Source organism: Mus caroli, unplaced genomic scaffold, assembly GCF_978045245.1.
Source record: "Mus caroli unplaced genomic scaffold, Mus_caroli_1 scaffold_7, whole genome shotgun sequence".
In the NCBI taxonomy this organism is placed as follows: Eukaryota; Metazoa; Chordata; class Mammalia; order Rodentia; family Muridae; genus Mus; species Mus caroli.
The window spans coordinates 53077325-53103374 of NW_028227262.1; the positions used below are offsets into that span (position 1 = coordinate 53077325).

Below are 26050 nucleotides of genomic sequence, written 5' to 3' on the forward strand. Positions count from 1 at the left end.
AAAGCCTGTTTACCTTTTTACTTAAATGAAGCCTGTTTGTATTAGTGATTGTAGCTTATACTGCAGTCTAACATGACTAATAGGGACATGATAATTCACAAAAGGATTAATAGCACTTTTAGGCTGCACAGAAAATATTTTGTTTTCTTGATAATGGTCTCTCTTAGTGTCTGGAGGAAAGTTGAGCAGTCTGTTCTAATGAATAGCAGTGGAAATTAAAATAATTATGTTTTACAATTTTTCCCTTTAGAAAACCTAACTGAAAATAAAGACATAATTTGCTATTTTTAAGATTTCGTTAATGAAGCAAAATAAACTTTGTTGTATTGCTTGGATGTAACTCCATCTCACTTGATCATGCAGGCTGCAGATCAGATTAAAAAGCTGTACCATCTCTTCCTGAAGATTGATGCCACTCAGGTGGAAGTGAACCCCTTTGGTGAAACTCCAGAAGGACAAGGTAACAGACAGCAGAAGGAAAGAAGTGCAAATGGACTTCTATAATTATGCATAGAAACTCTAAAGTAACTTGCAAAATAATCTCCAAAAGCTGCACCAGCTCTGAGTTCATTTCTTTCAGTAATTTAACTTCTGATCATTTCCCGCGCTCCCATGATGGTGTTCAACATTTGGGTGTGCTGTACTCAAATGCCAAGCCTCCCAAGGAGCTACTTCCTGCTTGGCTTCAGCTGCCATGAGTCCGTGCATCAGACAACAGAGCCCTCATTTTTCAGCAGTCACTGCTGATAGAGGGATTTGAGTGTGGGTGGGTATCACTGTCCTTGGGCTTAGAGCTGCACCTGCTTTTTCTAAACTTGGTGATCTTGAATTTGCAAACTGTGCACAGTTTTGCCTCCCGTCCTGAACAGGACGTCTACCATCTAGACGAAGCCACTATCATCACTCTGTAGGTAACACACTTGCCTTGTTCGCTTTAGGCAAAGGAGTTGTTTGAGGGATGCTTTCTCTTGTAGCAATATTGTACCACTGTTGTATGCCTCAGCAAATGTCACCACTGCAGGATTTCTTGAATATGAATGAAGATGTAGTCATAGCAAAAGCTTGGAACTGAGGAGTGGGATGGCAGATAGAATCATTCAAGCCAGAATGTACGTGCCACAGACTTGGACTCTTTCCATGTATTGTGACCGCTGGCTTTGCCATTGAGTAGGAAGAAGGAGCTGAACAGATGTGTACAAAGAGCACTGTCAAGACCCAGGCATTTTTCCTTAGTAGAGGCTTTGTAGGCAAAGTCAGAAAACCCAAAACACTATCTTTGGAACTCAGAGAAACCTCAGGACAAATTCAAATTCTGCATCTGTCATATTCTGACTACACATCTACACACATTCCTGCTTAGGCTTCAGATTAAAAACGACAAAAACTTTTATTAGTATTAATAAAATTGTTAAAAATGATACCCATATTACAGATTGATGCATTGAGTCATACATCCAGAGTGAGATATAAAGTGGAGCCTTCCCCTATATTTATGAAAGGACATTGCTCTTCTTAACTAGTACAAGAGTTTGCCACAAAAACCAGTGTCCAGCTAATGGCAAGCTCTAAGGAAGTTGCTGAAGTACAGTATTGCATGAATAACCACCAAATTGTATCTGAACTGTTTTATATGCAAATTGTGTTTATTTAAGCTTTATTTTTTAAGATTGAAATGTCTATGTGCCTCAGTGAATATATAGGCCCTGAGGAGGCCAAAAGTGCTCGTCCGTTGGTCCCTCTGGAGCTGAGTTACAGGCATTGGTGAGCCACCTCATATGGGTATTGGAAACCATACCTGGTCCGCTGTAAGGGCAACAATTGTTCTTAAAGACTGGCCCTTCTCTCTAGTTTTTAATTAGTTTTTAATTGCTGTGATTATAAAAACATCACTCTTTTATATAGAGAGAGGAGGCAGACAAGTTATGCCTGTTTTTGAACTTCTATGCCAGGCTCTATGCTAGACTTTCACAAGTAGCCCTGCAAAAATAAGAGTCATTATTCCCGTCATTAAGATCAGGCATTTAACCTGACTCTCATGGAAAGCTAGATCTGCATGATAGAATGGAAACCCTTGCCTCTCAGCTCAGTGTGCAAGGTTGCCCTGCCATGCTGGGCTAAGTAGAGCCTGTTTTTTTCTGGTTGTTCTTTTAAACCAGTAGTTTGCCCTTGTTAGAGTAACCTAGAAGTGGTCTCGGGTTTTGAGAGCACAAGTCACATTCACACTGCCTTCTCAAGTACTGCAGGCTGCTTCTCAATGCATGATGGTTACTTATCTGAATTTACTGTAAAGGCTCTTTAATATACTGAGGCAAGCATGGTTGTGATGCTCACTGTTCCCAGTGGCAAGAGAGTCATGTCTTTCAGAGCATCATGGACCATAATGCAAGACTATGGCTGAAAAAAGCAGGAGGTTGGCAGGATAGACCCGTCTGGGAAGTGCTTTCTTTGCAGGCAGGAAGAGAGGTTTGTTCCTGGAACTCACACTAAAGACAAAGCATCCATGAGGCTCAGTGGGCTACTTGATGAGTTCCAGGGTAGTCAGAGACTCCGGCTCAAAACACACGTGGATGACACTTAAGGAATGAAGCCTGAGGTTATCTCTGACCTCTCGGTGCATATGTGATCATGTGCATGCAGTGAACACACTTACAAGACTGGGAGAAAAGACGGCTTCCTCTGAAGCAGGAGATATTTTGCTGTAGGATTATTTTATTCACACTGTAGAGACAGGGACTACACAAGGGACTCTTCTTGGAAGGTGTTCACAAATTTTACAAAGGCTAAAGTTTGCTTTTTAATTAATAAGAACATGAAACTTTTTAAAAAATACTTTTAAGGAATCATCACAAAACACATCCTGTATGTACAGTTCACTAAAGCAGAAGTCTTACATAGTATTTTTAAGACCAAAATTATCTTTAGCTATTAATTTGTTCATTGTACCGTAAAAGTTTGGCTATTGAGTTATAATCACAATAAATGAGAGTGTTGGTTTATAACTCTAATGAGCAGTAGACAAATTAAACCCAATTAGGAAATGGTGATTAATGATCAGTTGTGAAAGTTGGCTCTTCATCACTGCTGTGTCCCGCAAAGCAGGCCTCTATTTAGGAGCTATAAATGCAGTCATTTAGATCTCTGCAATGTTGATAATATTTATAATCTCTCTGCTTAAATCATTTCCATCTAGGTGACTAACAAAACATTTCACATGAAAACTTTGATATAATTATTGTCTTATAATTTGGAGGCTTAAACGCTCCTAAAATTAAGGATCACATAAACGTTTTGACTTAAAAGCTAGCCACTGTGCCATCCATCTCTCTGTGCGAGACTTAGCTCCCTGTCTCATTACTTACCCAGGAACATTTTTTTTTTTATTTGCTTTATTGTTTATCTACTTTTACAGCATCCTGTTGATGGCAGTGGCCATCATTAATATCAAAGCTGCTGAGTCGCCAGTGGAAAGATGTGGAAGAATTTCAGCCTAAGAACATTCCTTCCAATGTGGTTAACAGTCTTTATTCAAAGGGCAATTTGACACTGAGTTTTATTGTGGTTTAAGGACTCTTGAGGATTATAATGGTTGCTAGTGACCTATGAAAGCCTATTAACCTTGGCTTAGCTTTTGTTTACCAGTGGTTAATTCTCTTACACACTTAACAGGAGTTCAAGGTGCAGATTGCCCTGTGGTGTATAAAGAATGAGGCTTCTCTCTTACTGCCTGTGGAGCCCAAATCTACTCCCTGAGACACCAGATGGAAGGAAACAGCCCTGCTTTCTCTGAATTGGTCTCACTTGCCCAGGCTCTGTGCTGGCAGCAAAGATGGTACCCAGTGTTGACTGTACTGGTCTAGCAGCCATAGACAACACTTCATCTGGTTCTCATTAGCCTTGTTTTGTCACGAATCCAGCCCAGGCCAGTGGTTGGTCTGTGCTCACATGGTTTAAGAGAAAGGTCATTTCCTAGTGAAAACTAGAGCATTAAAGTGAAGCATCTCTCCAGGAATGAATCAGTCTCTGTTGAAACAAAAGTAGATAGTTGCTTCAGTAACTAAAGAGAAATTTAAGTACTTTCTTTCCTGATTCATTTGAAGTAACATTGATTCAGTAATTCTGTAGGCAAGGGAACATACACACACACACACACACACACACACACACACACACAGACAAATAGATACAGATATAGATATTTATGTAGCTGACCGACTATCCACTTATTCATTTATTAAATTTTTTGAATATTGTAGTATTCAAAATTTTATTTTTCCAGCCCACCCAGGGATTCTGCAACGCATTTTATTCCTTCTTCCCTCTCCATTTCTGATTACACGTGTTACTTTTGGTCTTTGAACAAAGGGTGAGGTCCTTCCACCAGGAGACATTTGTCAGGAGTGTTGCTTTTGCCCTCTACATGGTGACTGTAGGGAGGACTGCCAGCTGCCCTACAGTATGTAGAGTGGTCTCCCTCATGTGCCAGAGAGGCAAATTCCCACTACAATTTAGCTCCAAGGACACATGCCTCCATTCATTGAACTCCACAGTGAGAGCTACTTAAAGCAGTAAGGCTGGGTGAGCCATAGTTAACTGGCATACCAAATTCCTCTCTTTCTTCCTTGAGCTTCCCCTAAATAACCCTGTTGCTGCCTGCTCACAGTGCCCCTGCTGTGCTACCACTGCTGCCTGCCCTCTGTTTCTTCATTATAGTCAAGGCTCTGTTTCCATGATCACTTTTGGTGTTTTTATTTCTCCTACCCCATCTCTCCTCATATCTATTTTTTCTTCATAGGATCTGGAGAAAAGTTCTAAACAGTATACAACTCTTAGAACATCAATATTTAATGGAAAGCGGGACTCCTTTTAAAGCATCAGCATTTTAAAGCCAGCTTGGCAAGGCACATTTGAATAGCACATTATGGTTATTTATCACAAATCAAACACAGCACATTGCTTCAAGACAGATTATTTTCCAAACTAATTATGACAGTCTTACTTCCTGCTGTTTTTCTGTTCCTTTTATGTGTATGTCTTCCATCTGAAATGCATTTTTTTCTTTTGTTTAACTCAGCTGCACGTTCTTCTGTGGGAGCTCTAGGGTCAGAGGCCTCTTGCTGCCAGTTCTGGTCTCCATCAAGGCAGCTGAATTAGCAGCTTGCAGCATCTCACACACTAAACAAAACAACACAAACACCCTATGAATATAAGTACCTTGGCTTTCTTTGATATTTGTTCAGAAGGAAAATTCATTTGTATAATCTATCAACCATGTAACAATATGTTTTTGATGGTGGAAATTGTTTTATAAATATTAATAGGTATGCTTTTTCTCCTACTTTATACACAGATTGGTGTTTGTTCAAGATGAATTTTCTGTAGAATTGAGGTTTCAGTTATGTGACGCTGAAATTCTTAATGTCTCAGCTAAGTGCCATTACCTCAGAAAACCATTTTCCCCCCATAGTTGTGTGTTTTTGAATTAAGTGAGAAAGCTAGGGTTTGAGCAGATGGGGCAAGTTGATTTTCTTGCCCTGCTGTTGCCATAGCCATGAGCCCACCTGTGGCCCAGCAGCTCTGCATATACAAGCAAGCATGCATGAGTCCATCAATGTGCAGGGGCTAGGCCCGCCTTTTTATGTAGCTTTGTTTAGTTTGTTCTCATTTTCAGTCTTCCTGATAGCAGGACATACTTAAGCCAAGGGTGTTCTTGACTAGGTAAGAATATTATAGCTGTGGGTGACTACCTGTCTGTTAAAGCAAGATAGATACGTGAGAGTTGTGTCCAAGTAGGGATTGCTACAAAGTATCAGTCAACATATGGGTGGTTGTAGGCTTTGTGGTCTGTACTGCAGTTACCACCTTTGCTATTTTCCTGTGAAGAAGTCCCGACACATGTAAATGTGCACACAAGTGTACATAGAAAAACAGGTGGTGAGCTTGAGCGACGTAATTTGCCACTTCTGATGCAGATGCCCATGTGAAATTTTTTTGTGTCTTTAGCCACTGTGGCCAAATGCAAATGTATGCTACATTTTGACTATTATCAAAAGTCTCACATCCTTTAACTAAAACATTTCTGCCCTCACAGTTACTCTGTTAAAAGTGCTAGTCATTAAAATTCTTGCTTTTGAGAAAGTTCTTAATGTGTTTAAAGGATAGCTGATCAAGTACCTCAGGGAGCCTGGACACAGTTAAAACTCCAATAGACATTCATTTATGCCTCCTTTAAATAGAAGTTTAGGGATATTTTGGGAATGAGACAGACTATAGTAATTTCTAGAGATGAAAAGAAGGTTCTGTAAACTGAGCTATAATGATGGGAATTTCTACGCATGCAGAAAGTACCATGTTGGTAATCATGTTCCCCCGTGAGGCTGGGTGCCACACATAGCTTCTCCTTCCACCAACACCACACAGTACCAGCAACTCTGATCTTGTTTATAGACAAGGGCTCTGAGCTTAAGAAAACTGTGTGGCCAGGGCTAGCTGCTTAGGCTACAGCACTAGAGCTGTGTCCTTGAAGTATGTGTGGCAGGCTTCTCTCCGACCAGACCACTTCTGTAACCGTGTCTCTGATGGCAGCTAGGTGTCCTACTCTTCAGTTCTGTTCTGACACTGGATGCCTATAATGAGAGTCAGAGTCACATAGTAAGGGTCCTGTCTCATAAGACTGATGCTCTCCATTGATGACAGTGACAATGGTATTGGGGACCACAGTTCACCTGAGTGTTCTCACAACCTGTTCTTGAGTTGTGGCTCATTGCATTCAGGGAAACACTTACTACCTGTTGACAGAAGCAAAGGACATTTTAAATTATTTCCAGAGAAGTCCGAGGGCTGTAGAGCTCTGTATTAAGAACAGAGCTAAAATGCCAAGTATTAAAAAGAAAGATCCACCCAGTAGGCCCATTGCTTAGGATGTTACAAGAGTTTTATGATCTCTGTGCCAAGAATTGGAGTTGAAAACTGCTGTCTTTATCACTTGAACCCCACCCCCATCTCACCACTCATTTTTTAACTGCAAAGCCATTTTAAAGGCTCTGGCTCTGCGGACTTTGGGGACATGGGACATAGCTGGCTGGAATAATTCACTAGAAGTGTACTTTTGAAGGTTTTATCTATACCATGTTCCTGCCTCCTTTTTTCTGCTCCCTGTCTACTTTGGTATGAAGAGTCATAGCCACACCGTTCCACTGCCACAGCTGAGTTGGTTAACTGCACCTTGCCCCTAGGATGGAGTGATATCTCCAGCAAAACACATCCTTCCTTCCTCAAGTTATTGCCTTCAGATATGTTGTCCTAGTCATATAGCAATAACTGAACAGAGCAAAGTATATGAGAGAGGGGGTAGATTACAGGGAAGGATGGGGGAGGGAGAGAGAAACGGAGGGAGGGAGAGAGATTGAGAGAGGGGCACCTAAACTATCATGTTGTACATGCTTAGACCACACTGGATTTAACTTGAAATCTTCCTAACTCAGCCTCCTGAGTATGGAATTCACAGCGTATACCACCAGGCCCAGCTTGGCTCTGACTACTTAAATATCCATACCTAACTTCATAGTTGTGGAGTAATTTTAGTGTCCCAAATCTCTTGGATCTACACCCATTGATCTGTTGTTACCACACAGGTAACAGGTTACTGTAGCACTAAGGGACACTCTAAGTGCTCACACAGACCTTGTGTTCAAGCCCTGGACTGCCTGTCTGGTTCTCAGGCTGCTCACCAACCAGAAGCTCCTGTCTGCACTTGGCATGTGCAGCATGACACAGAGGGAATCTTTGGAAAGTTTGCTCTGCAGGCGTCTGGTGGGGACTGCCTGCTGAACTTTGCATACATCTCCATTAATTATCCTTTCGCTGGAGCTGCTTGCAACTGTATTCTTTATAATAAGGGGCAAAGTTTAGCTTGGAACTATTTTGATTTACTGGTTTATTGATCTTGACCAAGAATTCTTTTATTTGCAAGTCTTCACTTAGAAAGTCAATTTGGTAGCCTTTGCCCATTCATTTTGAAGGTGTCACTTACAAGTAATCTTGCCAGTGAGTAATGGAGGAGCTAAAATTACTAATAAATTAATTAGAATGTATTTATAAACCCAGTGGAAAGCCAAGAATGAAGTTGCTTTTCTATTGATCATTATACTGGTCATTAACTGCTGAGAAAGTGCCTTTGCAGGGAGCAGAGAACACAGGCCAATTCCTTTGGTAATTGCAGGATTCCTTCATTACAACCTCACCGTTGTAGAAATATAATTACTCATTCACTCTCTGTGTTCATAGTGTGGTCAGTGGTTGGGCAGTTTGTGGCAAGACTCGGGACTTAAGCAGATATCAGCTTCCATGTAAGATTTTCTCTTGTCAGTCAGGATTCATTTATGGAATTTTTGGCCTGTTTATTTTTCTGCCAAGACATCTTAAATTGTAATATATACCAGTTCTGTCAGAACTGCTCCAAGTGCTTGAGTCATGTGCAAGAGAACCTGGAAGAAATCTTCCTGGTACCTGTCAATGCTGGGTGCCATAAAGCACCAGTGTTTTCTTTTCTTTGTAAGCAGTAGAATTATCAGCTATGTCCGTTGTTTTTCTGTGAGGTACTGGGAAAGGAAGGCTCCCATTTCAGATGTGAAGTACTTCTCAGCAAAGCTGGCACATCATCTGTAAATGTTGACCAAAGACATCTGCTTGTTCATATCTTGGGTTCAATTAGAGAATGTTAAGATGGCACGGTGGCACAGTCAACAAGTTTATGCTGCAAGGAAAATAATAAACATGTTGGAGTCCAGATACCACAGATGTTGTCCTCTTTCCCAAAGCCATCCCTTAAGTGTCCTCTTTGCATCCTTGTAATCAAAGATGTGTGGTGGCCCAACCCTGCCTTAGAGTGAGCTTTGCTGTGTGCAGAGCTGTTTGGGTACAACATGAGATCTGCTTCTAGCAGAGGATGTATAACGTGGCACCAGTGATGTCTGGGGTTTGAGCACTGGCAGACCTGAGAAGTCATAACCAGAGACATCTACCTGGGTTAAGTTAGTCTGTAGACTAGGGTGGGAATTGCTTTCCCTGTTCTTCACAAGTGAGGAAGCCAAGGCCCACCATGAATAGAGATAGTCTTACCAAGGCTACAGTGTTAGTGATATATACTAGAAATGGTTCAAAGAGCTCAATTGTGTTTTCTCCCCAAAAATTAAGGCAGAAAAGAAAGAAAAGCTCTGAGACTCAGATATGTAAATCTTATTCCTACACTTGTCATTTCAAAATATATGTGTATGGCAAAGCATTCAGTGTACCTTAAATATATTCAATTTTAATTGATCCTGAGAGGCATCAGAATTAAGGAACAATTTATAAATTGTGTATTCTGGCACAGCATTCACTGATATTAAGTTTAGAAGTTTTAGAGTTGTAAGAGGGTATTGATAAAATTCACAGTTTATCATGGAATGTCGGGACAGAGGAGAAAAAGAGAATTGGCATTATTCCCTTGTTTCTTCCTGCATAAACAAGAAAGGCAGTGCTCACCTGTTAAATCTAACTGTACATAAGTAATGCAATTACAGTTGTGACTCCAGGGGCAATTGTGCCAACTGAGCCTATTGTGGATGCTGGTGACCTTTGTTGTCAACTGAGCAGAGACTGACAAATGTGAATTACTGTCCCTTATTGCTATAATGGAAGTCCCCTCAGAACAGGACCTTGTCCTATTTGTCTCTGTAGCGTAAGAGTTCACAGGTAAAGAAAGCATCAGTGGGTTCCCTGCCTATAGTGTGAGAGAATGAAAGTTTCCGCCTTCCTTACTCCTGTACCTGCTGGCCTTAGTAAGTCAGTGTATTGACTCCAAAGAGACTCAGGTATGGCCTCCTTTTCTCTTTGTTTAGTTGTCTGTTTTGATGCCAAGATAAACTTTGATGACAATGCTGAGTTCCGACAAAAGGACATATTTGCAATGGACGACAAATCCGAGAATGAGCCCATTGAAAATGAAGCTGCCAGATATGATCTCAAGTATATAGGACTGGACGGGAACATCGCCTGCTTCGGTAAGTGCTGGCCCTGGGGCTGGAGTTGTATACCATTTATGAAATGCTATTTACTAAGGGCTGTTAAAAATAGGTGTTTTCTTATAGCATCAAGTGGAAAACAGTTTCAAAGTCTATTTTGATTGACAGTCACTGATTTAAAGCAGTTTTTCAACTCTGGCACTGCTGCGCTTTTGAATTGGATGATCTTTTATTCTTGGAGAACCATCCAGGATATTAGGTTCCGTTGTATTCCTCTCCTCCACAAATAGCTGATAATTGTGGAAATGAAACAATACAAGGAAAGTGCCCAGATGTTTCCAGGTGTCAGGTGTACAAATGCACTCCAGATAAGAACTACTGAGAGGCTGGAGAGATGGCTCAGTGGTGAGTGCCTACTGTGCAAATGTGAGTTTGGGTTCATGGCACCCACATAAAAACTGGGCGTGACAGCATATGGTGATAGCCACAGTAGAGTGTGAGTGGGAAGTAGCTGGATTGAGGGGCCTTGCTGCCTCTCAGTCTAGACAGTTGGTGATCTCTAGGCTTATTAGTGAGAGATCTATCTTAAATATGAAGTGGAAAGCAGTAGAGAAATATACCCAACATCAACCTCTGGCCTCCACATACATGTGCATGTGTGTGTACACACATGCCCATGTGAATATATTTATTAAAAGAACCATTGATTTAAAGCATCTCAACTTTTTTTTAGTAAAAGTAACAACTTCCCCTATGCCTTCAGCTTCCATCTACTAGGAACTGTTGTTAAACTGTACTCTGAGACAAAACTATGTTTTCAGAGTGTTCTAGTTCCCTTTCTGGGGCTGTCACAAAACATTCTGACCAAAAGAAATTTAGGGGAGGAAAGTTAACTTACAGGCCATGGTCCATCACCACGCTTGCAAGCTCAATTGCTAGTTTATTCTTATACAGCCCAGGACCTCCTGCCCAGGGAATGGTCCCACCCACAGTGGACCCTCCTATATCATTCATCAATCAAGCCAGTCAGATCTGGATAGTCCCTCAGTTTAGACTCCCTTCCCAGGTGACTGTAGGCTGTGTTAAGTTGACAATTAATGCTAACTAGGGCACAGAGGAGGGAGCACAGGATATAAATTCTAATCATTTCACTAACATTTCAGATTGAATGGTAACCAGTTGCCAAAATACTTTCATTATGCCAGTTTATTAATCAAACAATGGGCTCCATCACAGTTCTCTAATTTAGTGAGAATGGCTTCTGCAGCTGAGATAAGATGTGTCTGTAGAGGCAATACAATTTCAGTTATTGTCCATGGCTTCTAGTGTTTGTGATTTGTATGCTTCCAGCTTAATTGCACATGACTGTGTTTCTGCTAGAAACAATTCATTGCACTAGAAACTGAGGTCTTCATCTTAATGGAATTAAAATAAAAAAGATTTGTTGCTCATTAAAACAACAGCATCATTATATTAAGAAGTGAAGAGTCTTCAACAGTTTGCTGTTCAGTACAATGGAAAATGGCATCCTATTACAATTGATACCTAAAGTGCCTGCTTTATATGGGAGCACTATCTGCATAGCATAGCTCACTTACACCCTCTTGGCTGCTGTAGGCAAATGTGCTCATAACATGTGTAGGCATTTGGGACGGGGGCAATACAGGGTGTGTTTAGAACAAATTAAATACAGATTTTTCTTGGATTAATGTTTCTCACAAACTCTGATTAGGAACACTGCACACTACTTGGAGATCTTTTATTACAAATACCCTTATTATGATGGGCAAGACTTACTTTATTTGCTGAGGTGCCTGGGGACACATTAACCCACCCCAGGTACAGGTCCCCACTCCCTATTTTTAGTTTCCCCCACCTTAATTAAGGCAGTCCCAGTTACCAGGTCTGTCTGGGGGAATCCCAGGGTACTTTACCCTGAGTGGTTTGCTTAGTTTCTATGCCTTCTCCCTCATCACCTGAGGAAGGTAATTCTATAATTAAGCATAGGAAGCAAAAGAAGTGCAGTTGGTCAATAACCATTAGCTCTAAAAGGCAGGAATGCCCTTGTAAATTGCTACCGTAGTTCCTAAGAAAGGCTCCTAAATTATTGTACTTTTGTTCTAGGTTGAATATTGGGTTAGTAAATATGATCTTGTCTTAAGTTTTGTGATTACTTTTTAAAATTGTCTTTAGATATGTGTATATACATGTGGCAAGTGGGGCCCAGAATTCAGAGGAGGGTGTTAGATCTCTTGGGGCTTCGGTTACAGGTGAGCCTAGGCTGGGGGTAAGAACTGAATTCAGGACTTGTGGAGGAGCAGGACACGCTCTAACCACTGAGCCATCTCTCCAGCCCCTTGGTTTTGCTTTTTGAGACAGAATTGTACTGTGCCCACGTTCTCCTGGTACTTCCTATGTAGCTCAGAGTGGCTTGAATTCAGGCTTACCTTCTTTAGCTTTCTGCGTGCTAGGGCTCTGGGAGGTGAGTGTAAGCAGTGTGCTTCTTACACGACCTTACAGGGGAAGGAGCATCAAGGCCGGTTCTCTTTTGAGTTGCTTTCGATGAGCTCATCAAGACAATGCATGCCTCCCAAAGATCAGGGAAGGGGAAACCCATCAGACGGTGGTTTAGTCCCAGAGGTTGCACATTCAGAGAGCATCTCCACAGGGACAAGCTAAGCATTGCTTTTGGTTCACATAATTTGAATGGCTAGCCACTCCTCACAGCCATAATTTTTCTGCCCATCCTCCTACCTGGAGCTTTTCAGAACTCAAAGCCAAATTGGTTCCTCTCCTTAACCTGTCCTTTTTATTTGAGTTATTAATGAATCCTCCTCGTTTCTCTGTTTGTCTGTTTGTTTGTTTGTTTTGGGATACACTTATTCCAAATTTTAACTATAAATTAGTTTATGAGTTGAATCTCAATTCAGGGTACAGATTGGCCTAGAAATGATAGTGTTCTCATTTGGCCCTCAGTGTGCCCACCCCATTTCCATGTGGTTTAATGTTTCCATGTCACGAGCTATTTGCATTTCACAGTGAATGGTGCTGGGCTGGCCATGGCTACCTGCGACATCATCTTCCTGAACGGAGGGAAGCCAGCGAACTTCTTGGACCTTGGAGGTGGTGTAAAGGAAGCCCAAGTCTATGAAGCATTCAAACTGCTCACGTCTGACCCCAAGGTGAGGCTTTTTTGGTAGGGAGACGGCACAGTATTCAGTCACCTGCCTCCAGATGATACAAGACTGAAAAAGCAACCTATGTTTTACAGCCTCAGGTATAAATTCTGCTTTCTATTTACTGCTCTACAGGATACTTTGACTTTTGTTTGGTTAAGGGCTTATTAGCAACTTCAGGGTGTCATTTCAGAAACTGTGCCCACAGTCTTGGGAGGGGAAGAGAACACAAAAGACAGTGTCAAGTAAAGCTGTGCTGTCGACTGGCGTGTATGTGGGTAATTGACACCAAGCCTCAGTCCTGTGTTTACGTGACTTAGAGACTCAGCCTCACATTCCTCTTGTAAGGATCCTGAAGACATTACCAGAGTATTAGAAATGTATATAATTATAGGATCACAGGTCACAGTGTATAATATATGGAAGAAATAATAGCCAGACTGTTTCTGTAGGTGCTTTAATCTGCAGCCTTAATTATGACAGTTGGGGACATACAGATTAAGTAGTAAATCAGTAACGTAGTTTTCTAAACTCTGTTATTTATTTATATAAATCTTTTCTTTTTAACAGTGTAGCAGAGTGGGATATAGTATCACTGTGGCCAGCTAGGGTACTGCAGGCGTTTAATGAGTTCTTGGCTGGTCCCTTGCTTTCCTGTAATTGTCCTTTCTTGGTCATCAGGGATAATAGACCTAAACTCAACTCTTATATACAATGTCTCTATTTTTTAAAAGTTTGTACTTTCCATAGTTTTCATTTAATTCTCATAAGTAGCCTTGGGGCTAACTGTATGCTATATTCATTTGTATTAAACTTCATTCAAGAGTTTTATCCCAATATCGTTAGAGCACTTAATAGATTTTGTTGGTTACTAAATTAAGAAACATAAGAATTCTAGGCCAGCACAAATGAAAACAAGCCAGAGTTCTCCCTCACCCCCAAACTAGGACTTGCACTACAGCTGGCTTCCTGTGGGTCCTTCTCAGGAAGAATTGTACTGGCAGTTGCCTGTTTGCATTCACACGCATGTGTCCATATATTCAATATGCTTGTCGGTCTTTCTTGTGCGTTTACAATTGCTAAGGATGATTTACCTTACAATTTGCTAACTCTTTTCTTCCAATTCACAGAACGATGTGAACATGTCATTACTTACTTCTCTTCAGTTCTCCAGTGTTGTCCAGGAAGAGCAAAGCCAGTCAGTGTAGTATAAGGCACTCATCCATCAAAGGGATTTGCAGGGGAAGATCTGTTCCACAGCCGGTGTTGTTTAGGGTTTGTTGCTCACCATGGCTCTCCCATCCTTTTGCTGGAACATGCCTTCTTCATGCTTCCTTGTAAGAGCAGAGTCATTTTCCTCCTAGAGATCTCTACATGAAGGGGCACTCTGTAGGTGCCACAAACATGTGTCTGGCTCTCTGACCCAGGAGGTAGCAGAGGACATTGGTCAGAATCAGCTATGATTGTTAGCACTGTGAGATTACTTACCTTAGAGATGAGCAGCCGCTGAGGGGTCAGTCTGCCAAGACAAGCAGCATGGCTGCTCTTTGAAACATCTCAGTAGCTATTCTTGAATTTTAACTTTATAAAACTAAAGGGTGTAAGGAATTTTACAAAATGACATGCAAAGCCATTTTTATTGTTTTTGTTTAAATAATCTCTTAAAAAATTGACTTTACCTTATGGAATATTTTCAAGTACTTGGAGTGTTTCAACTCTTTTGAGCTTGGCTGTCATCCTGGGATAGATAAAGGGATGTAGAAGTTATTTTCCTCACACTATATCAGGAAAATGAATGCATAGCTCATCTCCCAGGACATTTTCCAAACCTTGAAATTTCTAAGCTGGTTAAAAATCATGGAAATTAATTTGTGTTTTTAATCCTTGTTTGGTTCTTGCAAGTCAGAGAACAGTAGAGGGGAAAAAAAAAGACAGTACAAAACACAACCAAAAGGTACAGATGAGTTGACTTGATTTTGCAAAGAAACAGCTTGTAGTTCTGGCAGTAATTATTTCTGATAGAACCCTGTCCACCTGCCTAGAAAGCGCGCTTCCAAGAACTCACAGTTAATTATTTCAAAGTATTGTCTTGTTATATATAAGAATTAATTCACTGAAACTCAGAATTATGAGTGGCTTGTTAGTGTTAAACTTAAACCAAATCCAGACTTAACATCTCTGTGTTTGTCGTAACACAATATAACTTTATTGGTATAGTAATAAACATAGTGTCATTTAAGAAAAATGCGACAGATTCTGTTTCTATCCACAGTGTGAGCCACACCTCTGAATTGTACATTTCTTTTTCTCGCCTAGGATACCTAAATGCTTGTATTTATGTTTTAATACAAACATCTGTATAACAAATTTACATATTTGTTTATAGCACATCGCACTGAACTCCTTGAATTGTCTAAACCAAGAGTCCTCAAGGTAGCTCAGGTACTCAAGCTGATTTCACATGAAGTTTATCATTCAGTGTCTTATTCTTGTATTTTCCATCAGGGCCCAACTGGAGAGCAGGGTGATGGGGTTTGTCTGCTGCTGGGGGTGTAGGCCTCCTCTGATCTTCATCTCCATTTGCAGAACTTTGAACAGGATTCTTAAACACAGAAGTAGATATGACAGAAAGCAGAGTTTTGTTGTAATCTGTAAAAAATTTGGACACATTTCAAAGAAAAGTCCTATATAGAATGTTGTCTTTGTTTTTGTCTTTGGTTTATGCTTTGGCTTGTATTTCTAATTCTCTGTTTAGAATTCCAGATATAGCATCTGGCCTGTGTGAAGTATCTTGCGTAAATGAATAAAGCAAAGGCCAGTTGGCACACTTTCATCAGTAACCCCTCTGCTGGCATGTGTTAACTGAGTCTGTTGGCCTCTGGGGACCTTCTTGTGAGAAACAAGAATAGGTAGGTAGTTGTCTTGGACTGTGCTCCCTGCTTTGTTGTCAACTTAAGAGTGCCTCTCCCAGAGCCCTTCAGCTGCCAGAAGGAAACATGTTACTGAAAGCCAAGGCCATATTTGAAGAGAGAGCATTATTTATGGGACTCCACAGCCAGACTGCCAAGGGTTAACCTTTACCACTTATTGCTATGGAAACTTGGACATGCTCTTCAACTTCAGTGTACCTCAGTTTCCTCTCTTTTATAAAGTACTTAATAGAGAAGGTTGCTTAGTTATAAGAATTGAAATATGCATCTTTGTCTTCTGAAGGGGCTTGTTTGGGGAGATTATCAGTTAAAATATTTAAGGAAGGATACACATAGCCTACCCCGGGAAAGGGTAATCGTGCCTTGCACGTGATCCTCAGGAAAGGGCTTTCTATGGAGCCTTCTTGTTTATCTTCACTGTGTTTTTAAATTCACTATTTTAACCTTAACATTTATTTAGAACACAAATTTTAACTACATAGTTGGAAGGGTTATCATTGACTGAGAATACCCTTGAAGCTGCCAACCAGGTCAGAAAATGTCCCTGAGCCCCCGTGTACACTGCCCCTAAATCCTTCTCCTTGCCTTAGGTTTACCTGAAAGGCCATCACTGTCTTTCTGTGTGCTAGTGCAGGTCTTACCTGGTTTTGACCATAATGCATCATGTGCTGTGTGCTCTTGCTTCCTTGCCTTTATCTTCACGTGCCAGCCCTTTCTGTCTCCAGCATCCTAGCCAGTGTGTGACAACACCATGGTTGGTTTAATAAGGCCTTGCTCTGTGACCAGCGAGGTTGAACACAGTTCATGTATATATGTTGTTCATTGGGATGTCTTTAAATGTTTAAATCACCATTATAAAATAAGATGTGAAAACACATTATCTCAGAATCATTTCTAAGGCAGAAACTTGTGATGTTGTTTTAAATGTTCAGTTCTTTGGCATGCTCTAACCTTCCATTTAGAATGAAGGTATATATGTAGGAATGAGAGCCATCTGAACAGGTTCACTTGTACCAAGGCTGTTTTCAAACTGATGAAGTGTTTGCCTTTCTAGTCAGTGGTGTGAACCTGGGAGAGCAGGGCCTAAAAATGAGGTAGACTAAAGTCTCATGCAGTAGCTGACTTCATTCAGAGCATCAGACAGTTTATACTATGAGGGTTAAGAAGATTCACCAGAATAGAGTATACAGTCACTAGGCCAAGCTACATGTGGCAAAAACATTTTCCATAGGAGCATATAAAGGATAGTTTAAACATTTAATTGAATAACATCAGCAAGCAGTGATGAGTGATCGCAAGTAAACTCACTCGTATCCGCTACACTCAGGAGGAGCATGGAAACCCATCCCCAAGAACAAGTCAGTTTTGAAGATACTGAGGGCACAAAAAGTTTACTCACAAGCACTAAGACTGCTCACGTGACTTCATGACAGTGTTCTGACAATGGAGGTTCGAAAAGATTCATTGCCTGGCCCTGATTCTCTAACTGGACAGCCAAGAAGACGGTTTAATAAAAGAAAGATGAAATTCATGTTTGAAGGAACAACCTGATACTTTTTGGTATAAATCGAGAAGAGCTTATCTTTCTGACCCCTGTAGGATGTGCTTCAATTTCTCCAGAATTGGAGGCAAGAAGTAAAACCACGTCCCTTGTTTCCAGGGCAAGGTCTACCCAAATGGCATTTAATCTAATAAATGTTTTGGGTTATTATCTGCTAAATAAAACGTCTTAAAGTGCTGTGCTTTTGGAGTATATTTAAAGGCAAAGCGATACTACATTTTCTCTAATTCATGTTTATAATCAGAGTCAGGGTGTTCATTAAAAGGTAAACTGAGGCAGACAACATTTTAAAGCCTTTACTAGGACAAATAGCAACCCCAGATCTGGCAGTGCCAAGCTGGCTTGGTCCTGGGGCTCCCATGAAGATGCTGAGGGGCAGGCTTTCTGATGGTAAACTCAGAAATACAACAAGAGATTTGGCTGCCTGTCTACAAGTGAACATTTATTACCTAGGTCACTGTAGACTAATTGCCTGTCTGCAAGTCAACATCAACTTCCTAGGTCACTATAGACAGATTGCCTGTCACCAAGTGAACATTTACTTCCTAGGTCACCGAAACTCTTGCAGGAGTTGTTTCCTTAGGTAGTACCCAGAACTGGTGCAGCAAAGACTTCATTGCTTTGGAAGTAACTGCCCCACATTCTTTTCCTTACAGGCTGTTTGACAGTAGATTGTTCTTTCACATAGATGGGGAAACTTAGAAGTCTGGACAGCTATCCTTCTTTGTTGTTTTTGTTTTCTTTGATTGTTTCAACTTTTAACTTTTACACAAACTATTTATTATGTATATTTCCTGTGGGTGACATTCTCAAGTTTGCATAATCTGAGCTCTGGACCTATGTACCCCCGTTCATCAGCTACCATCCTTTCTCCTATGTTTCGCCTCATCTTTCCAAATAGCCTTCTGTTTTGTAGTATTTGTGGAGTATTTTAAGTATTAATTTTTAATAAAGTCTGGATTCCACATATGAGAGAATTTTTTTTCTCTTTCAGGGTGTGCCTTATTATGCATAACATGATAATCTCTATTTCTATATTTTTCTATTTTATTGCAAATTACCTAATTTTTGTCTTTTTGTGACTGAATAAAGTTGTTATTTACACCATATCTTTATACATTCATCTGTCAGTGAACAGCTTTGCTGCTTCCATTTCTTGGCTATTTTGAATAATATTTTAGGAAGCATAGGCACTCAGACATCTCCAGGATGTGCTGAGAGAGTCCTTCCGGTATATAGCTAAGAGTGATGCTGGCAGGGTCAGACGTGGTTTTGTTTATAGTTCTCCATATAATTCAGAGTTAGGCAGCCATTCTGTACATGGTACTCTCCCTGAGCATCCAGTCAGGGAAAATGTTTTGTGTTTCTCAATCTAATGTCCATTATCTCATCTCCCTCTTTTACTTAGACAAGCCACTTAGTTAATATCTTTAGGAACCGGAGAGACGGCTCAGTGGTTAAAAGCACTAGCTGCTCTTCCAGAGGACCCATGTTTGATTCCAAGCACCAACATCGTGGCTCACAGCCCTCCGTAAATTCTGTTCTCAGTGATCTGGTGCCCTCTTCTGACCTGAAGGCACCAGGCAAGCGCATAGTGCAGAGGCATACATAGAGACAAAATACCAGTACACAGAAAATTACAACAATTTGAAAAAAACAAGTGCAAGCAAATTTTCACTTTTAATTGAAACATAGAAATTAAATTTATTTATGAGTATGTGACTGTTCAGTGCACACATTCCATGTGTAATGATTGATTGGTCAGCACAAAATAGTTCCTTACTGTTCAATCATTCTTTATATGCTGAAAACTGAAAACCTTCTGCTCTTGGTTCCTCCTCCCCATCCCTGCTCAGACTGGTTTTGCTGCTACCATGAATGTGCTCATGTCTGTTTTATACTTATTTCCCTGACTGGTAAGTTTTTGAGTTGGCCCTTTCCTCCACACCACCTCTTGGGCACATTCTGTATAGCCTGGCCTACTTTTCAGGTATGCCTTTAGCCACTAGCATTTCAGACCATTCGCAATAGGGCATCGTCTGTTTCTGTGTTCCTTACTGATACGTTTAGAAACCAGAGAGAGGATGTACTGTCCACTCTGCCTCTCATAAGCCACGTGTTAATGTGCCTTATTTTGTTTCCTGTTGAGTGCTTCAAGAACCTCACCTTCTTAAAGACATCTTCCCAAATCTTGTCATTTGTCCCAGCATGCTTAGTAATTATTCATCCTATATGGAGAAGCCTTTAGGCTGTTACAGAGAAAGTAGACTTCTGATGACATTAAGATGTCACATAAGTTGGAAATGTATAATTACTAGAAGAGTTAAGGGTTTTGCAGTATTTCCTAACATTCTCCCTTTTCTACCAAGAGAATTTGTCCAATACAACAATGATCAAATAATGGCTGCAGTGATGTCAAGACTGGCTGACTCTTCCAAATAACAGTAATAGTCTCACGGTGGCAGGGGGTCTAAAAGTGTCACTCTTATCATGGAGGTTTTATTCTAGCATGTAAAGAATTAGAGGAATCACTAAATGCGAGAAGCAGCCTTAGGGACTTGATTCAGGAAAACAAGGTGAACTGCCTTCTGCAGAGATTGGGTTTTCCCAGCTGCTGTGGATAGAAGCTATACTTTGGTGAGCTGAGCCCCATGGATGCAGGAAGCTGAGATGCAGCCCCTTCCTCACTGTGCCAACACTTGTCACCGCTGCCAAGGGAGTGGGAATTAGAAAAGATCAACTTGTTGTGAAGAAAGCAGCATGTCTGTACGGTCCTTCCTACAAAATGTCCTAGCTCATTGGTGTGCTGAAGAGTCATGTCTTGGTTTTCCTGAGGAAATCTAATTCCTGGGGACCCATTGTCTCAATAGTCTGATGCCTGAAGGGAGGGGTGCAGATTTCCCTGTCAAATATCTTCATTCCTGTCAGGACAGTTACACTCAAGGGCCTCACTAGAGATCAGGGATAGTCCTCCAAGCCACAGAATGCAAAGAGACCAGAAGGCACTCCAAGCTGTCAGCACACGTGATTGATGGATTGTATAGGTGTGTCAAGTCGGCTGTGGGCACTGAGGGTGAAGCCAGAGTGAATGGGATCCTGACCTCTGAAGCCGCCACCGTAAAGGGAAGAAGGACAGGAAAGTTAATGAGCAAACAAATATCTAATGGGAAACAAATATCAAAAAGTCAAGCAGTCATGTGTGGCAATGACATCAGGGCCTGCTATCTCCCATCTTCTGCAGAAGGCCCTCTCTGCTAGTTTGCTCTGGTAGGATTGGAGTCTGGGGTTTATAGTCTTCAGCAAGGATGCTACCAGTGAGTCTTTCCAACATGTCCTTCCACTAGGAGCTATCCATCCCTCTTTTCTAGTTCTTCACTGTCTTTCCCCGTGGTCCTGGGCAGCAGGGCCTACTGGACTGCGTTACATTGGAAGTAAGGCAGGGTTGGGGAGGGGAGAGAGGTGGTGAATAGTTGACACTGCAGTTCTCACTCTAATTTGGGTCGCCCCGTCTTGCAATTAAAGAACTTTTCAGTATGCCTGGCTATTTTTTCTGCATTTTTGGGACCCTCTCCAGAGGATACTTTGACCACCTTTGAGGTCTTACGAACTGGAGCACATCGAACGCACATAGCAGCATCCCCAAGGGCCAGTTGGCATAAATCCTGGTTAATTATTTTTCTCCCGGCTTATCTATGGGTCCTTTCATTAATCGTTATATGTAAGCATTCTTAAAACATCCTCTTTTTTTTTTTTTGCAATTAGAACTTAGAGTCTTCTTGAGCAAACACTGAGGTAACTTGGAGGACCCAGAGGCCTTAGGCTCAGAAATAGTAAACAGAACTCTTGACCTTCTGGATTTGACTTACATGAGCTCAAAACAACAGTGCCTTAGGTACGTCTGTGTGTCCTTGTGACCCAGGGCTGTTAGAATTTGGATAGCAGGTAAGAGAAACTCTATCTTGTATTTAGGGCAATGTTAGAAGTTTTTCTGCATGCTGTAACCTGTGTTCACTGGTTGTATTTTAGAAATGGAGCGAATTCTCTATTAAAAACCAAACTAAGCAATTAATGCCAGTGCTGATCATGCTAATCAGAGTATTTGATATTCACCAAAGGAGGGAACAAAAGAATTATTTTATATTCCCCTAAGGAAGACGAAGGAGGAAATGAAAAACTTCAAGTAAAGAAACGTGCAAAGAACTTAGCCCTTATGGTCAGAATCTATGATTCTGATTTTCTGTTCAAATACGACCTTAAAAGCACTATGTAGAAGGAGTTGCAGGGTCTGAGAAGATGGTGTAGTCAGTAGAGCCCTGGCCAAGCAAGCAAAAGGACCTGCATTCAAGGACCTAGTCCCCCCATGAAAAAGAAAACAAAACAGCCAGCCAGATGCAGCAACATATAACTGCCCTTCCAGCTCTCAGGAGGACAGAGGCTCCACCTGCATATAGATCTCCACACCCACACACATATGCACTTAACATATGGGCATGTATACACACAGAGTTGTGACAATTAGCCAAACAATGTCCAATGCCATAGCTGTATAAGGTTCCAGGAAAGAAAGTAATGGCCGCCACCATCCTAGATGTATGTTTTCATGTTCACTTTCCAACACAGGATCTCCTGAGTCCGTCCAACTGACAACCAAAAAATACTTATGCGTCACCTGTGATTTGCCAGGTCCTAGGCCAACTAAGAACAGCATGGCTGCCTATAATCTTATGCTTGCGTTCCCACAGAGCCTTACTTAGTGGTTTTTCTTTTACATCATCCCTTTAAAACAGTGGAAGGAGGCCCACAAAGGACCCAGCACTCATGTGTCCGTGTGTCAGGACTCATTGTCATGTCTCATTGTCTAGGTTCAGGAGTAGCAGGGAATCATCTGTGGAGCCTTACGAATCAGAGTGTGGGCTAGGTACTACCAAAGTGGACCCCTCACTTGAAGGCTGTTGAAATGTAGACTCTTGTTTTCTCAGGGTCCAGACCACGCCCGAATAGTACAACTCCCTGATTTTTTTGATGCAAAGTATTTTGTTCATCATTTCCTTAGGGTATTGACTGATGTCAGTGACCTCCCAGCCCATTCAATGTAAGACAAACACTCAAAGTGTGATGGGGACTGTCATCAACTTGTAAACCAGTGGCGTTCTATGAATTGTTTTAGTGTACCATAAGCACAGATGCTGAGCACAAGCAGTTAAGACACTTTTACTGGAAAGCACCATTGTTGTGACATGCAAATGGAAGATGAATTTCCTTGTAATTTATATGTTGCCTCTTATAAGAATATTAGCCTGTCACTGTTAGTGAATTTGTTCAAGATTGATCCTTCACCACAGATTATCTGAGCAACATTGCACCGTGACTTTACATAAGTGATGGCCGTCTGAGAGGCAGCATGGTAAGCCCGTTTGTTGGACGATCTGATACTACAGTCATTTGATGAGAGGCTGTGGTAATCCCGTTTGCCACTTGCTCTTGCCCCTTGTTCTTTCTCCTAATTCTTTCTTTTGTTTCTTTGGGGCTACTTTTCTCATTCCCTGTCGTTTTGGTGGCATATTCTCCCCATTTGGACATTCCTCAATTACGCATGTAAATGCAGAGCCCACAGAGTATGCTCAAGCCTGAGAGACTGATATACTATCTCCCTGGCATAGTAGGTTGTTTTTAAGGTGTTAGGCACAGGCTCTTCAGACTGGGCACAGAGGTCCCTTTATGACTTTCCCCCAGCAGCTTAGGAGTAGGGCTGCCTGCCTTAGGATTGTGAGCTTGCATAATGGGCCAGGAGACTGCACTTCTGGACACCTCCAAAGCTGTGCAAGATCCAGCACTCAGGTGTTCTGACGGGGCCTCCTGTGCACTCATCATGTGGATATATGTAGAATTTACCTGTTCCAGCCATGTGTGCATCAGCTGGGATCTCCTTTACATGCATATTCCATGCATGACCTAATCTAGACTCACCCTGATCCAGAAGCAGAGCCTAGCATTTATTCTAACAAACTCTTCAGAGGATGCTCATGCTGGCTTAAGTTTGAGTTGTAGCTTCAGCTCTGTTTTGCCCCCTTACATTAGAGTCTACTTTCCATCATTGATGTCACAGCCCATCCTACCTGAGGTAGGAAGCTGTGAGTACCAGCTGACCAAGCCTAATTCACCTCAGCATGCTCTCCCACAGAGCTCCAGACTCAACTCTGTTAACACTCATTTGTCCCCCTCCCATGTGCTGTGACACCCCCCTTCTGTTTTATTCTTTTCCATTCCTGTGTCATATCTGTCTTTGAAATTCAGAGGAAATTACCATTCGAAGGTGCCTTTTCTATCCAACGAGACTGGAGGGTGATCTTGCACTTAATGAAGGTTCATCAGTGAGTTCAGAGACGCCTTCCCTCTGATCAGTTCCCGAATGGAGGACTCGTGTTTTTCTTGTCTGTGCAGGTAGACCATAATAACAGGCTGTGTCAGTCTCAAGTGACTTTCTATAAACTTTATGAAATTACCTTGTCTCTAGTGTAGTCACTGAAGTGGATCTTATTCACTTTTGTCTCTGTTAAGTTACCATCGGCTGCTGCTTTCCACCCGAGACTTCTTTGCTATTATGTGCTCTGTGCATTTACTCTCTAAGCACTTTTCTTCTTCCCTCTTGATTTGTAAGTGTTTTGCTGTGATTCTGTCTCTCGTCTTTTCTTGTTACAGAGTACAACCTTCATTTGTTACCTGGTCCCTTTTGCTATTTGGGGAAAGAGAAGTGGTCAGATGTTTCTGTGTTTGAAAAATGTCGTGATAATCGGCAGTTTTAAGATGAGATAGTGAATCCTCTTTTATGTTTGGTCAAGAAAATTGATTTCTAATACTGTGTGGCAGAGGTCTTTGCTGAGTTCTGTCTTAAGATATGTGAATAATAAAAAAAAAAAAATTGCCGGGCGTGGTGGCGCACGCCTTTAATCCCAGCACTCGGGAGGCAGAGGCAGGCGGATTTCTGAGTTTGAGGCCAGCCTGGTCTACAAAGTGAGTGCCAGGACAGCCAGGGCTACACAGAGAAACCCTGTCTCGAAAAACCAAAAAAAAAAAATAATAATAAAAAAAAAAAATAAAAAAAAAATCACCATTTAAAAAAAATTCCAATGTAATGTTTCTTTACCCTAATGGACATGCTTCTTTTACAGATTATAATTAGCGAGTCAGCATAGGACTCTCTGCAGCTTCTTGACCCATGTGTGTCAACCATTATATAGAATTTGGAATTGAATTCTTTTCTGTCCTGTCTTCAGTGTACAAATGAGCCCTCAGTACTGTTGCCTCGATTTCTATACTTGTGATATCAGATGTTCATGCCTCTGCCACAGGGTGAAGGAGAGAAGAGAGGGGATATGGCCTTGTTTTCATTCTACAGATCTCCAACTCGTGATAGCCACACACAGTGGCGACCCATGAGAGGAGCAGACTCCAACCATACCCAGATTGGTCTCAAACTCTCTGTGTGGCTGAGGAGGACCTTGAATTTCTGAGTCTTCTGCCTCTACCTCCCACTTGCTGAGATTATAAGTGTGCACCACCCCACCAATGCATGTAGTGTAAGGGGCTTGATCTCAGGGCCTGTACATGCTAGGGAAGCCCTCTACCAGCTGAGTACATCCCCAGACTTGCAGAGCGTACTGATAACTATCATTAGCATTGAAAATCCCTTAAGGTACCCACCCGGTCCTGACCCTCCATGACGGATGTGCCCACAAGCCTCCTTCTGGAATTCTCGTCCGTATAGTGATGGTCATAGGTCCCTTCTCAGTTTTACTCACTGAAGTGGGCTCTTGCTTTCACAATTGTTCTCTTTCTATGTACATGTAGTAGGATACATATAACATGTATCTGAACCAAGCATACAACACACATTCTATGTCCTTAGACCTTCCTGGTGCCACCTCAGCTCACCAGGCATGCTGAGTACGCTGGTTGGAGCACAGTACTGAGTCAGGAATGCTGAGTCAGACACAGTCCCTCTTTGGCCTTACTCGGGCTTCATGGATCAATGTATAGACTCATTAAAATTGGAGACCTGTGAATTAGAGTGAATGTTGGTAACATTTTATTAATTAGACACAGGTTTTTAGGAGAGACAGAGGTGGGATTATTGAAATGCATGTCGTTATCCTTCCTCGGTGTGTTTCAGTTTTATGACATGGTGGACTTTAAAGCATCACTGTAGACTGTAAGAAGAGACAAGTTCATGTCGCAAGTCAGTACACGTGGTGGGCTGGGCACCGAATTCTCCCCTGCTTAGCAGATCATGTGATTTAAAGGCTCTGAACTGAAGTCTCTCTTTTCATTGTACACATATAATAGGGTGGCTTCAGGCTGGCAAGTTACGGGACCTTGGAGATC

The 26050-nt window shown here is 41.5% G+C and overlaps 1 protein-coding gene across 1 annotated transcript in view; it reads left to right on the forward strand.

The window, feature by feature from the left end:
- The window catches only part of Suclg2 (succinate-CoA ligase GDP-forming subunit beta), a 249031-nt gene that overhangs the window by 140125 nt on the left and 82856 nt on the right, over window positions 1–26050 (forward strand). The window contains exons 7-9 of the mRNA XM_021164922.3: window positions 364–460; window positions 9879–10040; window positions 13041–13183. Of these exons, the coding sequence (XP_021020581.2) occupies window positions 364–460; window positions 9879–10040; window positions 13041–13183 (402 nt within the window). The remainder of the gene's footprint in view (window positions 1–363; window positions 461–9878; window positions 10041–13040; window positions 13184–26050) is intronic.